The 17,639-nt window shown below is 44.8% G+C and overlaps 1 protein-coding gene across 4 annotated transcripts in view; it reads right to left on the bottom strand.

Moving 5' to 3' along the window:
* Positions 1-16,809, bottom strand: part of LOC125349230 (splicing factor SWAP) — a 56,042-nt gene extending 39,233 nt beyond the window's left edge. For 2 of the 4 annotated variants that reach the window (XM_048343159.1, XM_048343160.1), the window contains exons 1-7: positions 16,460-16,809; positions 13,874-14,043; positions 13,170-13,301; positions 9,254-9,339; positions 2,816-3,041; positions 1,509-1,621; positions 61-196 (exon numbers count right to left, since the gene is read on the bottom strand). In XM_048343159.1, coding sequence (XP_048199116.1) covers positions 61-196; positions 1,509-1,621; positions 2,816-3,041; positions 9,254-9,339; positions 13,170-13,301; positions 13,874-14,043; positions 16,460-16,677 — 1,081 coding nt within the window. In that variant the 5' untranslated portion in view covers positions 16,678-16,809. Of the gene's footprint in view, positions 1-60; positions 197-1,508; positions 1,622-2,815; positions 3,042-9,253; positions 9,340-13,169; positions 13,302-13,873 lie in introns of all 4 variants that reach the window. The other 2 variants (XM_048343162.1, XM_048343161.1) reach the window with 2 other exon arrangements.
* Between the last annotated feature and the right edge of the window lie 830 nt (positions 16,810-17,639).

The raw sequence follows: 17,639 nt of genomic DNA, 5'->3' as shown, positions 1-17,639 counted from the left end.
CCAAGTCAGAACGTACTCAATGGGTCCTCCCAAGTCAGAACACACTCAGTGGGTACTCACAGTCTGCTGTGTATTCCACCTGGGAGGGCTGCGTGGACGCTCCATCTGGGGTGTGTGGGGTAGGGGCAGAGCTGTCAGCCTGTGCTTTTCGGACAAGGGCTGCTAGGGGATGATCTGGATCCACCACCTTTAAGGGCTAGGGACAGAGAAGACGGTGTTCTGAACCACATAAAACTCTAACTCTCTTGTTGCAAAAGACTCAACTTTATAGTGCTGATAATTACAGGAAGGAGAGGGCATGAGGACCAGACAGCTACTCATAAAAGCATGACTATTCAAGCCAACTTGAAACTTTGTCCTTCTTCAAAGGAATTTCTGATTTCTAGTAAACAGTTTTCATTATCCTCCAATCATCAAGAATCATTCCCTCAAGAATCAGCCACACTTTATAGTTGTGAAAGAATTTACTTAAATCTTAGATTTCTGCTTTTTATGTTACAGATGGTGGATTCCTTCCTAAGGATGAGGGAAGACTCAGAAGTAAAAACATCTATTTAAGGGGCTGGAAACATGGCTCAAGTGATAGAGCACCTGCTTAGGAAGCATGGGGCTCTGAGTTATAGCCCCACTACCACCATAACAGAAACACACACACACACACACTCTGCACTTATTTAAAACTGTCTCTGGGGCTGGAAATATGGCCTAGTGGGTACAGTGCTTGCCTCGTATACATGAAGCCCTGGGTTTGGTTCCTCAGCACCACATATATAGGAAAAAGCCGGAAGTGGCATTGTGGCTCAGTGGTAGAGTGCTAGCCTTGAGCAAAAAAAAAAAAAAAAAAGGAAAAGCCAGGGACAGTGGTCAGGCCCTGAGTTCAAGCCCCAGGACTGGCAAAAAACAAAACTGTCTCTGAAGGCAACAAGTGACTGAACAGATGTTTTGAACATCCAAGAAGCATAAATAATGCAATGAAATCTACATGACAGAACAACTTCCAAGTCTTCACTAACATACGACTTATTCTTTTTTTTTTGTGTCAGCCCTAGGGCTTGAACTCAGGGCCTGGGCACTGTCCCTGAGCTTCTTTTGTTCAAGGCTAGCGCTCTTACCATGTGAACCACTTCCAGCTTTTTCTCTATGTGGTACTAAGGAACTGAAACCAAGGGTTTCATGCATGCTAGATAAGCACTCTACCACTAAGCCACATTCAGAGCCTACAACATTCTACTTAGTGTCTACTAAGTAGACTGACTTAGTGTCTATTTAGTATCTACTCTAGTATCCTAAAAAGATATAAAAATAATCTGCTTGTGGAATTTATAATATAGATACACAGAAAGCAAATGCTTTGCCAGCAAGATAAACACAAAAATGTATATGGTATCTCAAAAACAATCAAATTACAGCTGAAACACATAAGAAACAACATGCTCAATATTTTCCAAATTTAAACTGGTAGTAAATTTGTTACGGCATAAAAATACACAGATCAACGAGACAAAGACCTTCATCAGTTCTTCAAGGCGGCTGCTCTTCTTGGAGGCAAAGAGAGATGGATGCAGGTAACTCCCATCTTCCTCATCATCCTCGTCTTCATTGTCAGAGTTTGGACCTGATTCTGAAATAAAAAATTAAACAATTAAAATCATACTAAACATTTTTGGTGGTGAAAAAAATAATACATGATGTCAACTCAAACAGACAAGGGCAGGGCTACTATATAATGTTATTTCTTGGTTATCTATCCATTCAAAACTATGGATATTCTTTATTCCTCTAAACTTAGAATAAAAGACCAAGAGGAAAGGAAGTGTGACCCTCAACCACTTCATAGACTCCTAGGGAGTCCCTAGTGGAGAGGCACTAAAATAGGCAGTGTGGTGCTGGTGGCACATGCATGTAATCCTAGCTTCTTAGGAGGTTGTGATCTGAGGATCAGAGTTTGAAGCTAGCCTGGGCAGAAAAAGTCTGTGAGACTCTATCTCCAAAATAACCAGCAAAAAATCTGGAATAGAGGAATGACTCAAATGGAAGAAAATTAGCTGAGTAAACAAGCCAGCCAAGCAAGTGTGTCCCTGAGTTCAAACCAGAAAAAAATAAAAGGGCAAAAACCTTATTGATTCATGAAAAGTAAAATTAACCAAAGAGGGGGACAGAAACCCTACAGCAAAGTTGGAGAAAATAAAATCTGCAGTAAGATTTACACAACTGGGCTGGTTATAGCTCAATGATAGAGTGCATGCTTAGCATGTATGAGACCCTGGATTCTATCCCCAGAATTGGTGTATGTGTATGAATGTACACAACTGAAGCAAAACATCTGACTTCAGCTGAAGAAAACAAGACTCAAGGTAACACACACAAAGAGGCTTGACCAAGTACAATAAGCCATTTTCATTTTTGCGGACATGTACAATTTAACTTTATGGCCCCTTGACAATGGTGCAAGCACATACACTTGTAGAATACTCTCTGCCAAAGAACAACATTCCCTGCTTTCTCTGTGAAATGTTAAGCAGCCGAAATGAGAGGGAAAATGCCCAGCCTAGCTAATTGTGTCAGGATGGCATCGATATTTAATTATATTTCACCCATCTGTGAAATATTAACTGAGAATTCAATATGGTACATCAGCAGGGCAAATTATCAAGCCTTGTCACAGGATTTCACAAACACTAAGAATTCTAATCTAGATTTCAACTCCGTTATCTCCAAAAATGAAGATCTCCATATTTTCCCACACTTTCCTCTCCCTCCACCACCCCCCGACCCCAGGCCCAAAGTCTGAAGAGGACAGAACAGGTTCATGTACTTTTTTTCTCTTCGTTCTTGTTTTCTGCCAGCACTGTGTATCGTCCTTCTTTCATAGCTTTCTGGATGAATTTGTAGTAGGGGTTGAGGTAGTGATCGAAGCGTAGGAAGTCGAATTGCGAGTTTCGTGCCTGCTTGGCCTTCAGCATTATTTCAAACTGTGCTCCCTGTTTGCATACAAAATTGGCTGTGCGCTCAATGATGGCATGCATTTTGGCTGTTGGTGGCTATGAGAAAACACACACATTCATGTGATCAGTTTGTCTTCTTTTTGACTGGTCACATGACTTACTTAAAAGCCAGAAACAGTCCTTGTTTTACAGTCCATTTTAAGACATAATGACATTTCTGCTAAGGGGCCCAGTCTAGTACTATCCTATAGTCCATCATCCTGTCCAGGTCTAGTGCTATCCCTGTAGTCCACCATCCTGTCCAGGTCTAGTATTGCCCTGTAGTCCATCATCCTATCCAGGTCTAGTGCTACCTCTGTAGTCCACCATCCTGTCCAGGTCTAGTACTGTCCTGTAGTTCACCATCCTGCCCATGTCTATTACTATACCTGTAGTATACCATCCTGTCCAGATCTAGTACTTTGCTGTAGCACACCATCCTGCCCATGTCTAGTACTGTCCCTGTAGTCCACCATCCTGTCCGTGTCTACTACTGTCCCTATGGTCCACCATCCTATCCAGGTCTAGTACTGTCCCTGTAGTCCACCATCCTGTCCAGGTCTGGTAGTGTCCTGTAGTCCACCATCTTGCAGTATACTATCCTGTCCAGGTCTAGCACTATCCCTACAGACCACCATCCTGCCCAGGTCTAGCACTATCCCTATAGTCCACCATCCTGCCCATGTCTACTGCTGTCCTGTAGCCCACCATTCTGCACAGGCCTCATGTCCACAAGAGTAGGCACAGAGGAGCTGGCCTTCTAGGCCATCTTCCTACCTAGCTCAAGACACAAGAATGACCTCCAGTGCTTCCCAGAAAGTTATACACATATGTCTCAACACTTCTCCAAGAAGTGTAAGGCTCCCTTCTACTAAACAGCCCTTTGCACATCCAAACAAATGCATAAGCTCACTGCAAGCCTCCTCCTCTTCAGCCCTCACCACTTTCATTGTGTCTGTTCCCTTCAAAATATATTCTAAGGCTCCATCTCACTGTCATTCCTAGCTAAAATGGGTGTCCTGAACTGAAGGCAGACCACATATGGCCCAGCCAGAGCAGGTGGGAGGGGGCACTACAGGCAGCGAGGCCTCTGACTACAGCCACTAAACACCTGCTTCTTCCTTTTACTTTGGCTCCTGAGTTACTTCCACCATATCATGTTCTATCTCCTGGTTACAAACAGAACTTCTTAGGCCAAAAACTAGAAGCCATACATCTAAAAATACTTTTAGTAGCAACAAAGAGAATAATACTAGGAAATTAGGTGGGAATGAAACTGGAAATTACTCTCATTAAAAATGGGCAGTTAAGCATTGAAGATGCTTATTGTAATTTCAGGGTCTCATCCTGAAATTACAAATGGCTTAATTCTCAAACTTAATTTCTGAATAAATAATGTCCGTCATACTGAAAATGGGTAAATGTCTACAATTAAAGTTATTTAGACTCCCCAACAAATTAAGTTCCATGTTAAAGGCCCACTGAGTACTGAAATATGGACCCTGATATAGAATTTCATTGGCTTTGGCTGAGTAGGAAGGTTCATTTCTAGCAGTACATTCCATAAACACATCAACGATTAACAATCAATTCAGAACAATTACACTCAGGGGAAAGCATGATCCCACCCAGTGCATGCTCTCTGTGAACCAGTCAACTTGTAGGTCTTAAAGGCTTTAAGAGCAGACTATTAGTGATCTAATATGACTACAACAATTAGAATGCCACATGTAGGCAATTTTATAAAGAAACAATGACTGCACAAAAGCAAAGCATCTATGAATATATTCTAAGATCTGCTACCAAGAAACAAGAGATTAAAGTATCTGGCTTGATGAGACATGGCTTAAGTGATAAAGCACCAGTTATGAGCAAAAAAACCCAGCATGAGCTCTAGGCCTGGAGTTCAAGTTTCAGCACCAGCACAGGGAAAAAAAAAATCTGGCTTGGAAAAAGCCATTCTTTGACTTCTTTGTTATACAGATCTTAGATAATTTCTCTTGCATTTAATGACATGATTATTTCTGTTATACAATGGTATTTTAAGAAGCAGTTAGGAATTATGGGGATACAGCTCAATGTCAGAATGCGTGTATATACACACAAGACCCTGTTTGACCTCCAGCACCCATGCCATGCCAACCCAAACCAAACCAATCCAACTCAGTCCACAGGTAATCATGCCTGTGTTATCCTAAAGGCTGCCTGATAAATGTCTTTCTAATCCAATTCCACTCAGAAGTCCTGTGAGCTAAGAAAAGTCTATTGAGCTAAATGCTCCTGCAAACTCCATCACCATGGCTTCAAACTCAAGGAAGAACACTGAGAAAAGGGAGTGGTCTGGCAAATGCTGAACTCAAATCTAGCAGGGTGAACAAGAAGGAGTGACAGGGGAAGATGAGAAATGAGTAAGAACCCCAGGGCAGTCTATAGACTTCTGGTCCTCCAAGAGAGGAGAAAGGAAATTTTGCTTTTTTCCCATAAGCCCGTGTAAGTATCAGATTCTGTCACAACTCAAATGTACAAACAAAACTATAGAAACATTAGCAGGAAATACCAGAAAAATTTTTCCCCATCACTGGGAACAGGAAAGGTTTCCCAAGCTATTATGCTTAAAACCCTGCAGTCTTAAGGAGACTGGCATACACAGTAAAATGACAAAGCATCTACAAAAGCTTTTGTGAGATCAAAGTAGCCAAAGGCTCCCCCAGCAGACACCACAAGAAAGGACAACACTGCAAGAGGGCAGGGGCACATTAGCTTCTTTTTTCTTCTATCCCATACAGGGCAACATAGCCTGAAAGCCGTGGTGAAAACAAACTGGACAATACTCAGCAAAACTGAAATTGAGGGGTTCACAGCTCCACAGTCAATGGCTAGCACCCCAGGCCTGACCCCACAGGCCTGACTTGGGTGGCTCCTAATCTCTCTAAACCTCAATGTTCCTCCTCTGGAAAGTGGGTAATTATGGAACCCACCTTTCATAATTACTAAATATTAACTGAAAAATATGAGCACAGGGCTGGGAATATGGCCTAGTGGGTAGAGTGTTTGCCTCGTATACATGAAGCCCTGGGTTCAATACCTCAGCATAAACAGAAAAAGCCGGAAGTGGCGCTGTGTGGCTCAAGAGGTAGAGTGCTAGCCTTGAGCAAAAAGAAGCCAGGGACAGTGCTCAGGCCCTCAGTCAAAGCTCCAGGACTGCCCCCCCCCCCAAAAATGTATACACACACACACGTGCATAGAGCAACTGCACAATGCCTGGGGGAGAGTGTGTGCTTAGTAATAGCTTACTTTACTTTATTAGAGCAGCCTGAAATGTGAATTAACAGTTCATACAGAGCCTCTTCTCTCCTTCTACATTCTAAGGGTCCCATCCTGGATTGGTGGCTGAGGAGCTCCTGCTCTGGGGAGCCCATTCAAACACAGCAGTAGAGTGTAGGCAAATTCATGTTACCAAGGCAGATACTGTTCACCCCTGCCACTTGCAGTGTTTTAGTGTGACTAGTACTAGCTGCTTGCAAGTACTGGATGGCACCAGCATGCCATACACAGCCAGGTGGAACAGGAGAGTTGGCTTTGCATGGGGAACTCAGAACAAGGCACTGAAAAGCTCTGGGTCCCTGGGAAATGGATAGCCAACTGAATGTGCTATGTCAGACACATGACATGCTTGGAAGAAAAATAGGTCTCTACTTCCCATGGAACAGAAACATACGCTCATGGAGACTATAAATCAATAATAGAGGTGTCAGATCACCTGATAGAGCTTGAGTCTAGAGGCTCAATGGGTCACTGGAGGAGCTGTGTGGGGTCTGTCGTGGTGGTGTAAGGGGGATGGAGAGCATTGAGCAGGAGGTAGGCAGAGCTCCCAGATATTATCATTTCATTAGGTCCTCAACCCACAGGTAGATTAAACCAAGGGCTCCTTAAAGTGTCTGCCTTAACCAAACTTGGTGGTCAGCCCTCTTCACTATGGCACAATGGTGCCAGCCCATGTGACCAGTTCAGCCATTCTAATGCCCCTTCAACATGGGTGAGTATTATACAATGCATTTCTGACACTGCCAGAAAGGAAATGGAAGAGGCAAGCCAGACTCACTAAATTCTCAAGCAGGCTTTTGTACTTGCCTCTTTACTTGAAGAAACCTCCAAAAATGCCACTGGAAAGAGCAGATACCTAGGCTTTTTGCTCTCCACCGAGTAGCAAGTATTTTTACTTCAGGCATACTATTTACTAAACAACTTTTACTTTGGCTGGGGATAGCCATTAAGTACTATAATAGGAATTAAACCAACAAAATCTACTGTACCCTTGCATTTATATTTGCATAGAAATTAAAAATCCTGTGAAATTTTAGCATGAAATATAATGAAACAGATACAATATTTTAAGACTTCATTTCAACAGGTCATGCACATAGAACCATCTTATTTCAGAACATACAAGAAGACAATATATGCCAAAACATGGAACAAATAGCAATATAAGTCTTAGTACACCAAATCTCCAGATAATATTTAATGCTTTAAAGAATCAAACTTAAGAAGTAATTACAAAAACCCAAAGAGTTAAGCATATTTGTTTTTAAAAAGAAGCAAACAAAAAGAGAAAGAAGGGGCTGGGAATATGGCCTATTGGCAAGAGTGCTTGCCTCGTACACATGAGGCCCTGGGTTCAATTCCCCAGCACCACATATACAGAAAACGACCAGAAGTGGCACTGTGCCTCAAGTGGCAGAGTGCTTGCCTTGAGCAAAAAGAAGCCAGGGACAGTGTTCAGGCCCTGAGTCCAAGCTCCAGGACTGGCAAAAAAAAAAAAAAAAAAAAAAAAAAAGCTAGTGCATAGGCACATGCATGCCACCCCCAGTGATGAAAGAGGGCTGTGGCACAGGCCAGCACACATAAACTGGGACCCTAACTTGAAAACAGCCATGGCAAAAGGGGCTGGAGCTTTAGCTCAAGAAGTATAAGGATCTGAGTTCAATCCCAGTGGGGGTGAGGAAGGGGAAGAGAATATATGAATGAGTAAAGTGAGAAGGGATTGAAAAGGCTACTTTGGTATTTTCATCACATAATGCAGAGAAGGAAAAAAGGACCAAAAGCCACCAAATCCATGCTGAGCCCAAGCTGGCAACAGGCAGTAGAGACGGAGTGTCAGACACTGGGTCTATGAAGTGCTGTCTTGGCATCTACTGTTCACCCAGTGACTTGTATACCGGATATGAACATGAACTTGAAAAGCTTCTATGGGCACTTGCAATCTCAGTACAACAAAGTCAAAGAAAAAACTTTGCTGCTCATCATGAACACTTGAGACCCCTCCCTGTGTGTGGCCCTACAGCAAAAACATTGTCAACATCCCTCATAAATACACAATACATAAAAAGCAGCTTAGCACACAGCCTAGAATACAGAATTCACACAATAAATTCTCAGAAAAACAAAAGAAAAAAATCTCAGCATTGGCTTTAACACCTACTGAGATTCAACAAGATAAAACTGAAGATGAGATCAAGGCTGAACTGGAGACTCAGTCCCAACAGTAACCAGCTGCAAAGCTTTTCTCACTGGCAGAAGAGTGGACTAGACATGTACAGGGACAAATCATGAAGAGGAAACTGCCCCCAAGATATAAAGATATGGCATCCCACCCCCCAAAAAAATCACACCAGAAAGAGAAACAAGGCACACTGCCACAAGGAAAACAAACTGCTTGAAGCATGGCTGTTTTTCATTTCTGTGGATGACAATACATGACCTGACTCTGACATGGTGGCCCAAATCACCTCCAAAACAGGCCTAGTGTACTAGTCCTAGTCTAGTTATTTTGCTATATTTATTCCTTTTTTTTTTTTAATTGATCCTGGAGCTTGAACTCAGGGTCTGGACACTGTCCCTGAGCCTCTTTGTGCCCAAGGCTAGTGCTCTACCACTTGAGCAACAGGGCCACTTCAAGTTTTTTCTGAATAGCTTATTGGAGAAAAGAATCTCATGGACTTTCCTGCCAGGGCTGGCTTCAAAATACGATACTCAGATCTCAGCTTCCTCTGAGTAGCTAGTATTACAGGCATGAGCCACCAGCACCTAGCTTATTTCTTCCATCTTCCTTGAAGAGGAAAGTTAAGTGGAAGTCATGTTTTCCCCAACTATCACTACAGCATGAAGTGCCTGGACAGCAGCTGGATAAACACTGCTCTCTCTCACATGCAGCACCCAAGAGGAAAAAACAGCAACAATGAGAGAGAATTGAGAAGAAATACACATACCAGCTCCACATCTGATGGGACATTCAATCCTAAAGGAGCAATGAAAGGTTCTTCATTTTCTTCCAAATTTTCAGCCTCAGACTTTTCTGTTAAAGCAAACAAATAAAACTCCTGAACAACATTCACCAGCACAACTTCCTGCTCTACCTCACTGTGCCCATTGCTCATTCCACCCTCCCAGAGACCAGGGCAGCACGGCAGAAATATTTCCAGAGCAGGCTGGAGCCTGCCATTCCTAGTAGTAGATTCTAGGCACATATCTGTGATGCTGGCACCTCTGCAGTTTCTGCATTTCCTTCAACGAACTGCTAACTCTGTACTACATGCCAATGAGGTGTAAGATCAAGCCAGCCAACATGGACATTTCCATCAGAGCAGGATGCTAGACACTTAGCAAGAACTTGATGACTATTCTGCTCTGCTCTGTCACCTTCACTCCTGTATTTAACTGACTTTGCCAAAGCCTCCTTCTAATTGTTCTGTGGATTCCCAATAGCAGCAGCAGCAGCAGAGAGAGAGAGAGAGAGAGAGAGAGAGAGAGAGAGAGAGAGAGAGAGAGAGAGAGTGTGTGTGTGTGTGTGTCCTGGGGTTGAACTGAAGGAGGGTCTGGGCACTATTCCTGAATGTTTTTGCTCAAGACTAGCACTCTACTACTTGACCTATAGCTCTACTTCTGACTTTTTGGTAATATTTGGGGATAACATCTTATGGACTTCCCTGCCTAGGCTGGCTTCGAACTGCAATCCTCAGATCTCAGTATCCTGAGGAGATAGAATTACAGATATGATCCTGGTGGCATAATCAATTATAATAGTCAAATTATAAAACACTTGGGCATTTAAAAAAAATGTCGGTATCTCATAAGCAACATATTACTGTTTGTTTTTTTTTACATATAATCAGATGTATTTCTCCACTTCTATGCAGTCATTATAGTCACTAAACAACATCTGTCTATGTGCTACACAATGCCAGAATGGCATATGAAAATGTACCTTAGCCTAATATCCAATATATACAAGAAGCTCAGGAAATGAACCCCTCCCAAACTTAACAGACCAATCACTAAATGATCAAGGGAAGACTTCTCAGAATAAGAGGTAAGAATGGCAAACACATGAGTAAATACTCATTATCCCTGGTCATATAAGAAATGCAAATTAAAACAACTCTGAGATTCCATTTCATACCAGGTAGGTTCGCCAACATTGTAAATTCGAATAACAAATGCCGGCGGGGATATGGAGAAGAAAGAATCCTATTGCACTGTGGGTGGGACTGTAAACTAGTACAACTCCTCTTGACAGCAATCTGGAGATTCCCCAAAAATCTAAACATAGATCTTCCCTACGACACAGCTATACTACTCTTGAGTATTTGCCCTGAACATCATGAGCCAGGATATGATAAAGACACCTGCACATTCATGTTCACTGCCTCACTACTCACAACAGTGATCCTGTGATCCTAGTATCTCAGCCTCCTGAGTAGCTAGGATTATAGGCATGAGCCATTGGTGCCTGGTTCTATCTATTCTTACAGAAAAACAGGCTTAGTAGCACAGAATAAAAACCTACCATTGCAATACACACTTAAATGAACTAAATTCAAACAGCCCTTTCTTGTTGAACAAAAGAGTATATACAATAATGGAAAATTATAGACCAACTGAAAACAGTGCACTGACAAAAGGGAGAGGGGAGTCAGGTACTGACAGACACAAACAGGCTCACCAAAGCCTTGTTGACTAGAATGACAAATTTAATTAAGAAATGACAAGAATACTGTGACTGTGAGGATCAAGGAATACAGAGATATGATCCTGGGTCAGGAGAGCATTAGTGCAAGTTAAAAACAAAGTTACACAAAAGACTAATTTTTGTAAAAACATAGCATGGGCCAAGCACCAGTGGCTCATGCCTATAATTCTACCTTCTCAGTAGGCTGAGATCTGAATATAATTTGAAGCTAGCCCAGGCAGAAAAGTCTGAGACTCTTATCTCTAACCAGCAAAAAGCGGGAAGTGGAGCTGTAGTTCAAGTGGCAGAGAGCCCACCTTGACTGAAAAAGCTAAGGGGCAGCGCTCAGGCCCTAAGTTCCCCCAGGCCCTGAGTTGAAGTCTCACTGAACACAATCATACATGCGCTCACACATACACAAGAAAACATACAGGGAAAGTTTTGAGAACATGAATTTTTTTTTTTGCCAGTCCTGGGCCGTGAACTCAGGGCCTGAGCACTGTCCCTGGCTTCTTTTTTTTTTTTTTGCTCAAGGCTAGCACTCTGCCACTTGAGCCACAGTGCCACTTCTGGCCATTTTCTGTATATTTGGTGCTGAGGAATCGAACCCAGGGCCTCATGTTTACGAGGCAAGCACTCTTGCCACTAGGCCTATTCCCAGCCCCAAGAACATGAATTTTTAAAAGAAAGTAACCAAATATGCTTAAGAGAATTTTGTGAAGATCAAGTATACTCTGGAGAGACATGAAGTTATGCTAATAGTCTTGAAATTCAGAACTGTAACTACTCATCATCACTTAGCTTATCATTAGCAGACATGAAATCCTAGACAGAGGACGTGGTCAACTCTGGGACACGGTATATTTTAGCCACTCAACCTTGCTTCCAAAGCACATTTATTCACCAAAAAAACAATTTATGAAACTACACTTGTGGTCAAGGGTTGCTCACCTAATCCAGAATATTAGGAAGGGGTAATTTATTATGGAAAAATGAATGCATGTTTATGTCTTTTTTTTTTTTTTGGCCAGTCCTGGGGCTTGGACTCAGGGCCTGAGCACTGTCCCTGGCTTCTTTTTGCTCAAGGCTAGCACTCTTCCACTTGAGTCACAGCGCCACTTCTGGCCATTTTCTGTATATGTGGTGCTGGGGAATTGAACCCAGGGCCTCATGTATACGAGGCAAGCACTCTTGCCACTAGGCCATATCCCCAGCCCCCATGTTTATGTCTTATGTCTGCAAGATTGTTCTGGTACACCATAACCTTTGAGGGACTGTTAGGTTCAAAAATCAGGGCATTCATTGGTGGCTCATGCCTATAAAGCTTCTTAGCTACTCAGGAGACTGAGATCTAAGGATCACAGGCTGAAACCAGCCCAGGCAGGGAAGTCCATGAAATTCTCATCAACAATTAACCACCAAAAAGCCAGAAGTAGAGCTGTGGTTCAAGTAGCAGAGTGCTAGCCTTGAGTAAAAAAGCTCAGGAGGACAATGTTCAGAACTTGAATTCAAGCCCGAGTTCAAGTGCAAGAAACAGTATTTTTAAAAAGTCCATGCAGGAAGTGTCACATTCTTTAATGAGCATCCAAAGTATATTGGGAAAATCTACAAGCTCACAAAGCAGAGTGTCTATGACTCTTTTGCTGGCTCAACATGCTGTTTTGGTGCTATCACAATTTTGGGGGGTTAGGGGGCTGGCCACAGGCTGGAAGGACCCTTGTGCAACCAGCAGGACTGAGGGTCAGAGAGTATTCTCAAGTCTCCACAGGGTGTGATCCGGCTTGCAATGCCAAATATCTGAATGACTTCTCCAAGTTAAAGTTCTCAGTCAAACTGAGCATACACATATAAGTGACCCCTCTTTTTAAATGTCCCAGGCTCAAGTCACTATTACTGATCAAAACAGCAGGGCTATGGCAATGGGGTTCTCTTAGTATTAAATGAGCTTGTACTTTTGGCAGCACTATTTTTTTTTAATTAAAACTTTTCAGAGTTAGTACAGGAAAGCATAAACGTAAAATCAGAAGGGGAGGGGGAGCTACTTGAATTCAGTATAGACACAGAAAGTCTGAATCCATTTTTTACCTCCATGAACAATTCACTTTCTAGTTTCTAGCTTCATTTCACCAAAAGAAAGTACCCTACTAAAATGAGAGTGATATCAATGGCCAGCGCACCTCTCTGTTTGGAAGGCTCTTCCTCCTCAGTCGGCTCAGATGGGTCATAGTAGTCACTGCCATAAGTAAACCCCACGGCACTGTAATCCCCATCCTCGGCTAGTGCTTCACTCAGTCGCTTGTATTCTTCCTCTTTGAATAAAAATGAGAGCTTTATTAAAAAAAACTAGAAGTTTACCATTTCTAAAGTTGTAGCTATCAACAAAAGCATATGACACTTTTTTCAACCTCTTTTCAAGGTGAAAATGTTGCTGAAAACTCATACTTTACAGCTATCAAAATGAATTTCTGCCAGTACACATTTACCACAGATAGAAGAATACATGTCTTTTAAGGAAAATTTCTCCCTGCTAAGAAAACTTTGGGATTAAGAACTGTTTTATTAAAGATTGATCATTAAGGCAAAGACAAGAACATCAATTTAATTCATACGATACTGTTAAAGAAGAACAGTTAAAGAGATTGTTTTTGGGTTTTTTTTTTTTTTTCAATTCCCAGTCTGCCCTCAAAAGCTGGGAAAATTCTTTGTGGCTCTACATATAAACTATCCTGAGGTCCTCTCAGAACGCAAAGACTCGTTTTTCCAATCCACTGGGTACTGTCAAGATAATATCAGAAAGAGTGAGTAAAATGAATGGGAGCAAATTTTTAAATACTTAAAAATTTAAAAGCTGTGGCAGAAGTAAGTCTTTCTTGAGCAGTACCTTGCCTCGCCTCCTCCTCAAGCAAGTCCGTATGCAAGGCTAAATACCTCTCTTCATCACACAGCGCCTCTACTCGCGCCTCCTCTTCAGAGAGTTGGTAGTCTCGGTTCCAGGTGGCATACTCAGCATCGTACGCAGAGAGGTCATGCAGGTGACCGCGCCCATCGTATCTGTAATGCGAACGTGCAGGTCAGTGGACAGAAGTTACTTCCTAGGCTGATTGTGTGTGACACTCTATGTATATACTTACCAATTAAAGTAATAAAATGAAAGTATAAAAACAAACGTAAGGCTTTTCAGATTTATATTTAACATGGCTAGTCATATCTCACCTAGTTTCTAAATTCAAATTAACTTAACAAAGTCTATAATCCTTTCTACAGCACAATAAAGTTTAATTAAAGGCAGATACTCCTTTAAAACATAAATGACATCTACCTCACTAGCAGCTCTTACCGTGTATGATTTGGTCAACCATTCAATGCCACTTGCAAAAAAATAAATTTTTTTTTCTGAAAAGTTAACTATCATAGCTTACATTCACACAAACCGAATACATAAATACCTATCCGTAAGAACCAAACGGTCGAAATTTCCTCGCTTCTTTCTGCTAGTCCCGAACTCTCAGGAGATATCTTCATCAAAGAAACTTGCGTCCATTGGAGATAAAATCTTGGCTAGGCTGGCCCCCTAGCCACTTGGCTGAGGAAATAAGTGCTGGGTTATGTGGTAGAGAGACACACATACATAGGAACAGTGACATATACATGCAGTTTAAGGAGGTTCACTGGAAACAGGGAAAAACCAGCAGAGGAAGCAGTACCAGCATTTCCTTCTAAACTTCCTGTCCCCGGAAATAGCATAAATGAAGACATATCTTGCATGGACCAATAGTTACTATTCGGAGAATTAGAAGAGCACTTGCTGCCATGCTTTTAACACAAGGATTCGGTGACGATGCTGTCAAAGTACTGGTAATAAATGAGTTAGTAGACTTTAGACAAAACAGATCTGAGGTTGCAAAAACAATGCGGTGACAAGCAAAAGTCTGCCTCACTTAATTAATGCCAAATTTTGCAACAGGGACCAAATTAATGGGAAAAAAGTCCAAAAGTTCCAGGGAACTCAAGGCATTGCATTTATTAAATTTTAAAGTTAGTTTTACTTTGATGTAAACCTCCTTAACTTACAAATGTAGATTAAATTTAAAAATCTTACAGGTTGTACATGTGTAGCGTTTGCTCCCCACCAGCTTTGGGAGGCCTAATTCAAGTCACATACAGAATGATACAGAAATCAAGGAGAGCTAGGTCAGCACTCCCCAAACTTTCATAATACATGTCAAGAGTAACACTTTGGAAAACAGGCCTGGTAACTCAGGCAACATCACTGGCTAGATAGTGGTTCAAAGCCCCAGCACATCTGAGCTGAGGTCGTACCATCAGGTCCAGAGCCGACCCAAACTGCAACACTCCCTTCACAAAGTCCTTGTTTCCTAGAGCTACCTCCAAAGGGACTGTCAGGGATGGCAAAAGGCCTACTAGTCATTAGTGTGTCCATTCTGGCCCAGCTCAGAGAGGTCATCCCTACAGTCATGTTCCAAGGCCTTGTAGATCCAGTCTTACTCCTCTCAAACGGCGGGCTTCGTTCACTTTGGAGAGACTATTCCACAGCTTAACAGTAGGTAGGTTACAGTTAGCTTTGCAGTCCGGGCCCCAGAAGCAGTGTTGCTCAAAGCCTCCCCCCCCCCACCCCCCCAATTCCGAAACCCAGGGAGGAGAGGAACGCAAAAAGGAGACTGAAAAAGTGAGGGGCGGGGAGCAAACAATCTACAACATGTAGTGTCATTCTTTTCAAATCAACACCTCTAGAAATCCCCTGCTCCAGCCCACCATCTCCGAGCACCCTCAGGAGGGCTACCTAAGCAGGTGTGATTTGAGAAGAAGCAACACCTAGGCAACCCTGCTTCACCCTACGGTTTTGGGAGACAGTGAAACCAGCCCTAAAAAATGCCACTCCTGGAAGCAAGGCCAGGATCGGCACGGCGTCCACCGCGCTTCCAACTTCTCCCACTACCTGTCTGTCAAGTGGGGCTATCCCGGGGCGGGGCTTGCCAGGGCGTCAAAAGTCAGGCTGGCCAGTGGGTGACGGGGAGGAATAGGTCGCAGCTAACTCGCGGGGTCCAAAAGAGGCTTCTACCCACGGCCTCAGCGTGCGGCGTTTCGGAGGCAAAGCGCGCTCCCGGCTCCCTCCCGCAAGCGAGCAGGGGGTGGGGGGGGATGGCGCGGCGGAGGGAGCGGCGCGGGCCCGCGGCGCGGTCGGCAGCCCCCGGCAGCGTCCCAGTGTGGAGTCGCCGGCGGGCAGCCCGCAGAGTCGGTCCCTCCGGCGGCAGGCTCGGCGCCAGCTCCGGTCGGAGCCTTAGGGCGGGTTTCACGTCCCCTCCCCCCGGACGCCGGGGGACGCGGGGCTGGAGGCCCCCGGGTCCCCGAGCTCCCCAAACCCCTTCCGGTCCCGGCATCAAGTCTACATCAGGCGGAATCGAGCGGGCGAGGGAGGGGAGGGTCGGCGAGAGGGGGAGGCACCGACCTGTCGATGAGGATCTTGGGGTCCCCCATCCAGGGGATGAGGTGCTGTCCCTGCTCCTGGGCCAGGGCCCGCTCGTCGTCCCGGAACAACTTGCAGGCATAGCCGAAGACCAGCAGCTCCACCCGGCTGCCCGCCCCGCCGGCGCCGCCGGGCCCGGCCTCCTCCTTCGAGTTGCCTTTTCTCTCCGGCTTGGCGCGGCCCGCGCCCGCGCCGTACATGACAGCGTCCCCGAAGTCCGGGCTGGTCCTCCGCTGCGCCGCGCAACGTCGCCGAAGCCTCTTCGGGCCTAACCCCTCAGTCAAAGACGTCGCATCCCGGCCGCAACCTCGACACAGTCGCCATTGCAGGCCACAAAATGGGGAAAGCGCGACTTCCGCCAGGACGGCCTCACTTCCGGCGGCGGCGCGGCAGATTCGCCACGAGCAGGGGCTGTTCGAGCCGCTGGAAAAATACAGGCCCTAGTCCTGCGTCCATAAGCGCTGTCACGACGGAAATTGGAGCGAACGAGGGGGTTTCCATAGTATTTTCTTTTTTGGTGGTCGTCAAGAAAGTGGCGAAAGTGTGGCGTGGGAGTGCGCGCCATTTCCGCTGCGGCGGGTGAGGCCGTTGCGGCGAGTGGCGGAGCGGCAGCCTCTGGTCGCGTCCGTCCGGTCACCCGGCGGCCTCGAGCTCTGAGTCGGCCACTAGCGGGGTCTTGGCCTCAGAGTTCTGCCTCTGGTTTCGAGGCGGCTGTCCGAGGCCCAGATCCCTGCGCGTTGGCGGGCAGCGAGAGGTCGGCGGGCCCGGGACCCGCGTGGGGGTTCTGGGTGGTGGCGGAGGCCCCGCCGGAGGCTCCCGGGCCCCCGCCCCCGGTGGTTCCGTGTCCTCCGGGCTGCAGTTTTTGTAGCAATTTCAGGTCAGGGGGTCCAGGAGACCGACGGCCAGAAATGTAGCATGGGGACACGATTTCTCCTCCTGTTGCAGGATTGAACCTGGGGCAGCCTGCGTGTTCGGCCGAGCTGCGGCCCCAGCCCTTTTATTGTGTGTGTGTGTTTGTTTTTAGATAAGGTCAGTCATAGTTGCCTAGGATGATCTACCTCCTCCTGCCTCTGCCCTTCCCTCCAGTTTCTGCCTAAAACGGAAATACTGATGGCAGTAAGATGAATATTCTTTCTGCGCCTGGCATTCCTTCTCTGTAAGG

The sequence above is a fragment of the Perognathus longimembris genome, chromosome 3, assembly GCF_023159225.1.
Source record: "Perognathus longimembris pacificus isolate PPM17 chromosome 3, ASM2315922v1, whole genome shotgun sequence".
NCBI classification, from domain to species: Eukaryota; Metazoa; Chordata; class Mammalia; order Rodentia; family Heteromyidae; genus Perognathus; species Perognathus longimembris.
This window is presented reverse-complemented; position numbering and strand designations above follow the sequence as displayed.